The sequence below is a fragment of the Marmota marmota genome, unplaced genomic scaffold, assembly GCF_001458135.2.
Source record: "Marmota marmota marmota unplaced genomic scaffold, marMar, whole genome shotgun sequence".
Classification (NCBI taxonomy): domain Eukaryota; kingdom Metazoa; phylum Chordata; class Mammalia; order Rodentia; family Sciuridae; genus Marmota; species Marmota marmota.
Window position 1 is genome coordinate 38,362,831 of NW_025999977.1, and position 10,972 is coordinate 38,373,802.

The 10,972-nt window shown below is 43.7% G+C and overlaps 1 protein-coding gene across 1 annotated transcript in view; it reads left to right on the forward strand.

The window, feature by feature from the left end:
* Alk (ALK receptor tyrosine kinase) overlaps positions 1-10,972 on the forward strand; it is a 647,823-nt gene that overhangs the window by 553,450 nt on the left and 83,401 nt on the right. Inside the window, exon 10 of the mRNA XM_015479804.2 lies at positions 4,805-4,974. Coding sequence (XP_015335290.1) covers positions 4,805-4,974 — 170 coding nt within the window. The remainder of the gene's footprint in view (positions 1-4,804; positions 4,975-10,972) is intronic.

Consider the following 10,972-nt stretch of genomic DNA (forward strand, 5'->3'; position numbering starts at 1 on the left):
ACACACACACACTCACATTCACACACACACTGGGGCTAGGGTTATAAATGGCTGAAAATCCACTATCCCCCTAATCCCTCCAATATGAAAGTGTTTCTCAGATCAGACCTTGTAAAAATATAAATTCTGATTCAGTAGAGCTGGACCAGGACCTGAGGTCCTGCATTTCTAACAAGCTCTCAGGTGATACCATTGTTGCTGCTCCACAGACCACACTGTGAGCAAAAAGAATCAAGAAAATCTTCTCAATAGACCCCGGATACATTAAAGATCATCATAACATGTTCAGTGTGCATAGCTCTGAAGGTGTGGTAGGAACAGTGTAGAACAGAGAGTAGAGCCCAGGTCCACAGCATATGGGCCCTCAAGGGACTGGCTTCACCCCTGCAAGCCTCAGATTCTTCTTCTGAAAAATGGGAGTAACAATAGCTACATGAAGGGGTGCTGTGAGTGTACAATGATAAGCATTTGTGTAAGTGCCTGGTGCAGCTTTGTGGCATTCAATAAACAAGTGGTTTTGTATCCTACAAGACACAAGATAGAAATGGGTATGAAGATCAACTTTCAAGAGTGTGTTGTGCCTAGTTGGGCACTGGAATCTTACTGTTAAGATCTAGTTGCATGTCCTTGGCATGGGTAATTAGGATGACACCAGAGGAGCTCTGTCACCTAAGACCAGATAGGAGAAATGTCAGCCTTTGAGACAGACTCAGAACTGCAGTTTGCCTTAGGAACCAGAGCGCTCTATACCCTTAGACACCGGTGATTAATAAGGAATTCTCACTAAGACCTGACATCAGTCCTCCTGTCCTAGTAATTAAGAAATTGGTGAGAACCTTGCCCTGCAGGAGCAAGAGGCAAGGTCTGGCTCAGGTCAGTTCTGCTCACCCTCAGCCCAGGGGTCCCTCACTTTCTGGGTTGTTCTCAGTCTTTGCCTGGAGCTGATGTGGTAACCTCATGAAAACTCTCTGTGGAGGGCTGTGTCCTCCTCTCTATAGAAGAATCACCCCCTCTACACTTTGGTGATGGTGGGTACACTTTAAGCCATTTTTTTAGTAATTAAGAATAGCTTCAAACTCAAAGTCTAGGATGAAAATGGACCCCTCAGTGAGAGAGCCAGGCTACTTTCTGCACTAAGTAGCCCCATCTCCCCAGTGGTCTCATCCCAGGATGCACTTTAGAATCACCTGGAGGGATTTTAAAGCCTCTGATGTCCAGAACCTAACCAAGACTACTTAATCAGAATCTCTCAGGTGGAGCCCACACATTGGCAATTTGGAGAGCGCCCCAGGTGACTCTAATTTGCAGCCCAGATGGAAAACCACTGGTTTCCCCACGCCACACACAGTCTCACTTGGGCTCTTACACATTCTTTAACTCACCCAGTATTTATAACCACCTTTTAAGGTGAGCAGGGAAAGTATGAGTATGATCATAAGTTTATCTGTAACAAAATAGAGGCTCAGAGGAGACTAAGCAATAGTCTTAAGGTCACACAGTTAATGCACTTGAACCATGGAGCACGAACTCCCAGTTCTGACAGAGTGAACAAGCCAGGAAATGAGATGATCAAATGAGCCCCTGAAGAATCAGTGTTGATGCAAAGGGCAGTTGTTTCCAGTGCATTCTGGAAAGGTGGTGAATGAGTCAGAGGAGCACTAGGGTAGAGTTCCAGAGGCTGCTCTCTAACTCAGTGCTTCTCTCCAGATTCTAATTCAGTAGGTGTGGGGCCCAGCCAGAGCTTCCTCATTTCTAACAAGCTCCCAGGTAATATTGAAGACATGGGTCCAAGGACCACAATCTGATCAACAAGGCACTCACTGGCTCTTACAGGCAGAACTTGGAAGTGTGTCCAAGGCAAAGACCAAGGCAAAAACAGTGGGTTGTGTGATGCTTGTCTTAAGGAAGAGGGTCTGCCTGGGTATCTCCTTACTGAGCACTCCGCAGATTAAAAAAAAAAATTTATGATACTAAATGTACTTTACTAGCTACTTATTGACTGCTAATCTTATTCCAAGACTTTTGTATCTATTTCTAGAACTCAACATTGTTGAAGCTCAGACAGTGCATGCCTTGGCTTGAGTTTTGGCCCTAGATATGTGTTTTCTGCTATAAACTATAAGTGGTACTATTATAAGATGAAAGGAGGGGTTGGGGAGATATCTCAGTGGTAGAGCACATGCCTAGTATGTGTGAGACCCTGGGTTCAATCCCCAGCGTCACACACACACACACACACACACACACACACACACAAAGACGAAAGGAAAATTAATTTTAAAATGTTCTTATCTATTCATTGCTCTGAACAGTTGGGCCCAGCGTCTGTCTTACCCAAGGCCTTGATGATATCAATGCTTTGATTGTCTTATGTCTTTTGCATTGGCTATCAAGTGGCTCCAATTACTTCATCTTTTGTTACACTCAGACACTTGAAATTATTAGTTTAAATTCTAACTTCCTGGTTGAATGATAAGGTCCATGAGCACAGGGAAGATATGCACAGTATGCAGCACAGAGTAGGTCTGCAGAAAATATTTGTGAATCAATAGCTGATCATCTCCCTCAAGGGCTGATACCAACCAAGAAGGCTCCTGGAAGATGTCTTCAGGATAAAGATGCTGGAACCTTAGCACCATATCATGTGGGTTCTCTCTCCACCACTCTCTCACAACCTAATTTGCCTAAAATGTAGTGTGGGAAGATGAGAAAGTTCAGCAGTCAGCTGGCCCCCCATAGACATGACAGGGCTGTTTCTCATGGACATGCTCATGTCACTAGCAGACTCTGCTTCTTACTGAATATTTCCTAAGAGCAATGAGAACTGGGCAGTTTAGAACATTGTCAGGTGGCTGAGAGATAGGGGATTCTCTCCCCTTCCCTGGAACCTGATCTCCAGAATGCATGAAAGTACAAATAAGCTTCAGAGGATGAAAAGTTGGTTCACCAGAGCTGGGAACCTGGTAAAGACAGGAGTGGCTGCCTATGTTTGTATACCTTTTTATTCATTCTGACATTGACTGGCTCCAACCATGTGCCCAAGCTTGACAGTCACTGAGTACAAGATAAATAAGACAGTTCCTGCCTTGCAGTAAGGAAAAGCAAGGCATGTCCCATGAGGATCCCAGTCACCTCAGTTATAGGACTTCAGAGAAAGAGGAAGTCGTTTCTGAGTAGAATGGTAAGAAAAAGCTTCCTGAAAAGAAAATCGATGTCCTTTTTTTTTTTAACATGAGGAGAAGAAAAGTGGAGGTAGAAGAAATGGAAGGATCAAAGGTACAGGAGCAGAAATACGTAAGGCAGGTGTAAATCTTGCAGATAAACTGGTATGGGGGAGTCTCGGAGCCTTCACTGAGCTTCTTGTATGGGGTCCTGGGTGAAAATTCAGTCAGACCCCCCTACTTGTCTGATCACTCCAAGGGAAGCAGACTATTCTCCAGTTTCTTCAAATCACAAAACACTGGCTTATCTTATAATCAAAATGTGGTGCCAGTCAGAACTTCAACCTTGATCTAAAATTAGGGCTTCTTTCCCTCCCCTGCTCTGACCGTAATTGGTCCTGCTGCAGAGGGACAGCCTTAAATCAGGGAAGGGTGTGATCAGTGACATTTCCGGTTCCCCATCCAGCTTCTCCTCCTCTTCTGTCTTCTTGCTGACCTCTGACCGTTCAGGATTGTAAGCATAAGAAAAGAAACACAAAGGGATCAAGAAAACTCTTAGTTGGCTGGGATTTTTGGGGGGATCTGGTATTGGTGTTCCCTGCACATGTGTTTGAGGCTTGTGTTTCTCACAGGGACACTTCCATGGTTCCTTCAGAGATCTACCTTTCTCTCCGCCACCTCCACTGTGACTTAGGGTCTTTCATGTTGACTAGAACATATGTGTCTCAGTTACAGGTGGTCACTTCCTTCTCCCTCTGCCCTTGGGCATCTCAAGGTACCAGCAGCTCTTCTGCTATGGTCGGTGTAGCCCTCTTGGACAAGATCTAAAATGACCCACAGGGCCCACTTGTACTTGGCTCCCCTCAAGACTGTGAAACATTCATGAATTTCTTTGCCTAAGGAAACTCTGGGGATTTATGTTTTCCAGAGAGAAAAACTTTGAGTTTTCCGGATAGACACTAACCCACTCTGCTCCCCAAACTGCAGGCAAAAAGTATCAAATGTTTCCTGAGGTGTCATGAAACTACTCTCTCTTGATTTGGGGTGAAGTTCCCTTCTTCCTTTGGAAAAACGGACACCCTCATTCGGGAAGACACTGTATTAAAACATCTTGATATAAAGGGTTTTGTCTGACCTTACCTACCAAGTCACAGAATCTCCAGTTAACTAATACATAATGTGTTCCTGCTGTTCAAATAAGAGCATTGGAATCTTGGGGGAAGGAATAAAAATCTATTTTACCTAAATCAGTCAAAGAAATTGAGTCAAAAAAATCATTTGCCTAAGATTGCAAAGTGGATTGAGGCCATGGACAAAAATTTTTAGCTACTCTTTAGGAAATTCATTGAACACTCCACTGATCTACCTCCAAGAAAGAATCTTGTAAAATCTAGACTGTCAACCTAAATAAAGCTCCAGAACTACCCATAGCTTGTCCCTGCACAGCTCTTTGAACTTAATGAAAGCCACGTTGGGAGACAATGAGCAAGATCAGGCAGTGGGTGCCCTGCTCTCCTCACTGGGCCAATCTCAGCTGAGTCTCCAGAAAAATCCTTTGGACTTCCACTGATAACCCAAGAAGGGGACCTAAGGTTTCCTTTCCATGCTAACACCTCATCTTTTGGCTCTTCTCTCCCTCGCAGCTCCGAATGTCCTGGCTCATCCGTGGAGTCTTGAGGGGAAATGTGTCCTTGATGCTAGTAGAGAACAAAACTGGGAAGGAGCAAAGCAGGATGATCTGGCACGTTGCCACCAATGAAGGCTGGAGCCTGTGGCGGTGGACGGTGTTGCCTCTCCTCGACGTGTCCGACAGGTGGGCCTCTCCCCGTCCCCTCTACCAGGCCCAGTGCTGAAGGGCGCCATGTCTTCCCTCCCTGGCCCCATGCCTTTCACCCAGGACAAACATGCACACACATGTAGATGTGCACACTTTCTGCAGGTTTTACCAGGAGCACAGGATTCTCCAAGGGATTTGGGTGCTAATGGTATTCGTCTCCCACATCTCTAATCTGGTCTGATCTGCTGCCTCCAGTATCTATCTGTAGGAAAACATTAAATTGAGCAATTCACATTACTCCCAAATAAGATCCAGACGTTCTATGTATTTAGCATTTTCTCTTACTTGGTGCATTTTATTTTACTTTCCCATTTGGTATTTTCTTTTCTCCTTATTAACAATAAAACCTTCGAGGAAATAGGACAGGCCTCATCATCCACCTCACTCCTGTCCTTTTGCAAGGGGATAAGACAAGAAGAAGGGGTATGAAGTGCCATCCACCAGGCATCAGAGTCAGGACTGGCACCCATACCTGACAGAGCCCACTCTCTGTGGAGTCAGGTCCTGAGGCAGGTCGATGAAGGCAGATGACAAATTCATCAGTAAACAGGAGACTTTCTACCAGAGATCCTGGTTTCTGTTTGGATTCTATCCCTAATGGTCTCTGTGACCTTCACTATTTTGAACCTCAGTTTCCTCGCCTTTAAATGGAGAAGGTTGGGCTAGGAGGTTGTTAACTCTGCGTGGCACTGAAATGGAGCAATAACCCACAGAGTTCAGCTGCCACTTGTCTCCCCAGGATGGCACTGCTCTGCCACCTGCAGTTAGCCTGGAGCAAGCAGTATTTGTGTAGACAGCCTGGCACAGTAGCACTCATGTGACACTCTGCTGTGTCATCCTGAACATTCAGTGGTTGGTGCTGACCCCTTCCTGACCAAAGAGCAAGGGAGGGTCATTTCTAAAAATGGAACAGACAAATAGACTGGAAAAAGAAAAAAAAATCTTTCATAAGCCAAACATCGAACCTTAACTCCAGAGCAACCTCCACACTAGTCTCCTAAAACATGATCAAATTATCATCTGATGGAGTCACCTCTGATATAGGAAGGTCAAGGGCTCAAGGCAAAGTGGAGGCTGAAGCCAGTTAGCATGCAGCTTTGTAAAGGTTTCAAACTCTCCCCCCAACCTCAGAGTTTGCTAATCCAAGGGCTCAATGCTGGAGCTCTGCTGGCACAGGAAGAAGGCACCTTCCTTACTCTGAGCACAAGTTACCCACTCCTTCATGTGTGGGTTAAAGATCAAAGCCCATAGATACCAAGGCAGTGACCCCAGGAAAAATGGATTTAATTAAAGTGCAAGAAAAAAAATCATTTGGGCACTACTTACCACAGACTCCTCTTTTGTTCTTTGGGATTGTGAGACTGGGCACCAGGGGTGGAGAATAAGAGAGTGATGCCAAAGTCCTCCCTCCTGGGAGATGCAGAATTAATTCAGATGATTCAAAGGGTTTGTTTCTCCTTGATCGAGCAAGACCTCTCTCTTTCATAGCCACTCCAGGGAATTTAAAGCAAGTAAGATGTTGACTGTGTTCACTCCCATCCACGAGAGGTGCATGTGAAAGAGACTTTGTTCTCAGCCTTCCTCCTTCTTGTAAAGGCTGTGTACCAGATTGACATCTTCAATATTGAGAGGAGACCAAACTGTCCAGTGGGAATTCAGACAAAGGCTAGCTTGGTTTGAGGATGCCTTGTGACCCAAAAAGTGTGCAATTGCAGAAAACAAGAGAGCCTCCATTGGTGGTGAGCCTGCATGCTACCAACATGTGTTAGAAGCAGGCTTCTCAGAGCTAGAGTTGATATGGGAGGCATTGGGACCCAAGGAAAACGGAACTGCAGGAGAATGAGGCAAGCTGAAAGCAAACTAGATTGCACTTGTGACTGGCCCATAAAACTACAGAAACTCTGGATGACAGAGTCTAGGCTTTAGAATCAGAGAGTCCCAACTTTTAAAACTGACTCAGCCAGTATGTGTTGTGTCACCTCATCCCCTTAACTTTAACCTCTCTGAACCTTAGCATCCTCATCTTTAAAATGAGAATAACAAGAGTACAACTTCACAGGATTGCTATGAGACCAAATGAATGATTGTCCAAAGAACTCATGTGTAGTAGGTATCAATGAATTTTGTTTTCTGCATCTTTCATCCTTGTCCCTTGGGTTTGTGGCCTTAGTAATAATGTATTGAACCGATAGCACAAATCACAACCACTGAACTTCTGATTCAAGTCATGTTCTATAAAACAGAGATAATAAGTCTCCTCTTGAGTTTGGAAAAGTAAAGTACTTGGGGAAGAGCCTGGCCTGCATTAAATGCCTAATCAGCAATAACTGATAATAACAACTGTAATACAATAAAGACAATACTCCCCCTCACACACACACACAATGCCTCAGTCTGCGATGGCCAATTTAACAATAATAGCCAGTCATGCAAACCTAAGATAACAGTGGGGTTTTTATTAGTTAACTGTCATCAGTGTTCTGCTGATTCCTCATAAGGAGAAGTCTCTGATGAGCAAGAGCCACCCACTCTTCCCGCTTCCTTTCAGGAGAGTGGGCTATGCTACCTGCATTGCCACAAAATGAAAATGGGAAAAGGAAGAGAAGAGAGAAATAAAAGAAATAAAGAGGAAAATGAAATGGACAAAGGCAAATAAAAGCCAAGCCTCTCCCTCCACCCCTGAGGGGGGCATGAACCCCAACCTCCACTTGCATTCACCCAGGAAGCTCACTCGGGCAGCTCCTAGCTTCCGCCATTCAGCACCGGCCTGTGGACAGCTCCCCAGCACCTGCCCTTAAAGGTGTCAGGAGCTTTATTTCCTAAGCTATCCCAAAACGCCTCTGCTCCCAGGTTCCCCAACCTCCACACATTGTGTTTTTAAAAGGAGATTTATCCAGAGCTTAGAGGTTAGCCCTGAAGAGCTCCTGAGCTCTAGACACTAGTCAGCCTCTGGGCATTACATGAATAATCTTTTTAAACATAAATCTAATTATTTTCCTAACTTCCTGCAGGTGTTCAGGTGCCTTTCAAACTCTTTAATTAGACCTTCACTTAGGCCCATGTGTGATCTGTCCAATCTTAATTTCACGAGCTCTTCCTGTCAGCCTTCTCTCCCGATCACTCTGCCCAGAAACCACATGGAACTTTCCACTCAGTTGTGCCACGTAATTCTCACCTCCAGGCCTCTGCATCTGCCATTCTCTCAACCTTAATGTTTTTTCTTTATCTTTACTAAATACCACCCTTTATTCACTTTAAAAAAAAATCTTCCAAGACCCCTAGACTATATATTTACCTACAATACCTTCTCATGACTCTTGAGATATCCCTATACTACCTTGTCATTCTTTACTGTCTGTTTTTTTTTTTATGTCCAAATATACAGACCAACAGGGCAGGGATCATGTCTGTCCTCTGTATCACTGCTTCTTGAGCCTGATACCATGCCTAACACACAGTTTGCCCAAGAAGTCCGTGTTGGCAGAATGATATATTAAGAGAAGTTGTGTATGCTTCCAAATTCCAGCTGAATGAACTGAGAATTCCACTTGGTGGAATCTGGCACTCCTCCTCTGTTCAACCTGTGTCTTACAAAGACACAAGAATCACTTTGTTATAACAGTGTTGCAAAGCATTCTGTATATCAAAGCAACACCTGTGTTCTGTCAGATGAGCCCAAACAGCATTTGTTACTCTTGTGACAAGGAATCCTCTCTAGGGACTTGCCTGGTACCTGTGCTTTCTTTGTCTCTGGTCATTGTCCTGTCGGAATCACTTTATAAGAAAGACTTTGATCCTAATCATGTGCCCTGGTCTCCTTGTGAGTAGACAGCTAGAACTGGGCACTTGAGACAAAAGAGCTGTAGTCAGATCATCCCCACCAGGCAGTCATCCCACACAGGCTCATAAAGGAGAGATGCAAAGAGGCTAGCATCAGGGGGCATTGATCCACAGAATGATATTCCTTCTATTTACAAATATGCAGAGTGTTAGAAGTAATGTAATAGTCTGTCATCATTATGCAATTATAGTAACTACAAAAAGAGTAACAAGAAAAACCTCCAGGAGCCATGCTCAAGCTGTTCTGAGCCGTGGCAATACCCCTGGAATACAGATCTCTGCTCTCAAGGTAATTTTGAAGGACAACACCAATTCAAATATGGACTTGAGGTGTGGTTGGAAGTTACCTCGTTACTTGACATTCACCTCATTTAACTACTATAATTTTCTTCATTTTCTTCATTTACTTCCTATTTTACCAGCATCCTCCCAACCCCCATCTCAGTGGCCATGCTTTCTGCTGGAATTAATTCCACTTGTTCTCAAAATGGAAGAAAGGCAAGTTCTTCCCCCTTAATTTGAATTGTCAGACTCTAGCAGGGACACGCTCCTGGTTTCCCTCTTTATAATCATAGATCTCACTCAACTAAATACAATTTCCCCGACCATCCTAAGCTTTGACGTGCTTACAGAGCAGAAGCTGCTAAGTTCGACTCATCATGAGATAGATTTGGAAATACCATGGATCAAATCATGTCCCACAAATCATTGCAATTGTACAGTCAGATGTAAAGTACATAACTTACCACACCTGGGTAGGCTCCATTCCCCAGCACTGTCATTAGAAAGGCTTTTAGCTGTACACTATATACATAGTCTAACAAGAAAAAACGTTCCCTCCGGAGATATTTAAGTTTCCTGTTCCTTTTGCATCCTTTGTCCTAAACGATAAGTGGTGTGTTTCAGAAATGCATCTTTCAAATGAGATCAGTTAAACTGCGAGTTATGTCTTCATGCATTTAGACCAGAAACTCCACAGAGCCAAGATTTTTTTTTCCTATTCAACTTTTGTTTATCATCCACAGAATCCCCATTTTATACAGGGCACTATGGATTACAATGCTCTATCTTTCTGTAGCATCTTTCATAGAAAAGAAAGGCATTAGAAGAACATTTTCATTACTCATTCTTACCTGGGTAGAGAAGTAGTAGATTGCAGTGAGACTCTGGGTAGACCTCAGTTTGCAGGTCTAGACATGCCTCTGGAAAAGTTGTGTCGAATTCACATTTTCCATAAATTGCATTGCAGCTTCTCTTATAGCCTTGAGGAGTTTTAAATAATTAGAACTAGCATTTGTTGAGTGCTTGCTGCATACCTGTCATTCTAACAAGTACTTACCATGCATTATCACCTTTCATCCTCAAACATCCCCTTGGGAGAGATAATACAATTAGTCCCCCTTTTTATATGAGGAATGTGAGGGATAACGAGCTTAGATAATTCCCCCCCCCCCATCCTTAGGCCAGGTTGCTTCCTATGTGCCTCCTGAGGAAATAATTCAGAGTGCTCATGGTCAATGTTAGCTCTTATTATTTTTTAATTAATTTATTTATTTTAATTAGGTATGTATGACAGCAGAATGCATTTAGATTCATTGTACACAATTGCAGCACACCTTTACATGTCTATGGTTGTACACGATGTAGCGTCACACCATATGTGCAGTCATACATGTACCTAGGGTAATGATGTTCATCTCATTCTACCATCTTTCCTGCCCCCATGCACCCTCCTTAACCTCCCTCCCCTTTGCCAATCATAGTTCCTCCATTTTTCCCATGCTTCACCCTCCCCATTATGGATCAGCATCCACTTATCAGAGAGAACATTTGTTTTTTGTTTTTTTAGGATTGGATAACTTCACTTAGCATGATATTCTCCAACTCCATCCATTTACCTGCAAATGCCATAGTTTTATTATCTTTTAACACTGAGCAATATTCCATTCTCCAGAGCCTTGTGTATGAAGTTCTTATTATTAACAAATAGCTTGGTTCTGGGCATTTTTAGGCCACACCTCTTATTTGCTTCCAGGTAGTTATGTCTGTTTTTCATTTGCATCCCCCAAATCCCACCATCTTAATTCCCACCACCACCTCCTGCTCAATTCCCGCCCACCACCCACCCCCACCT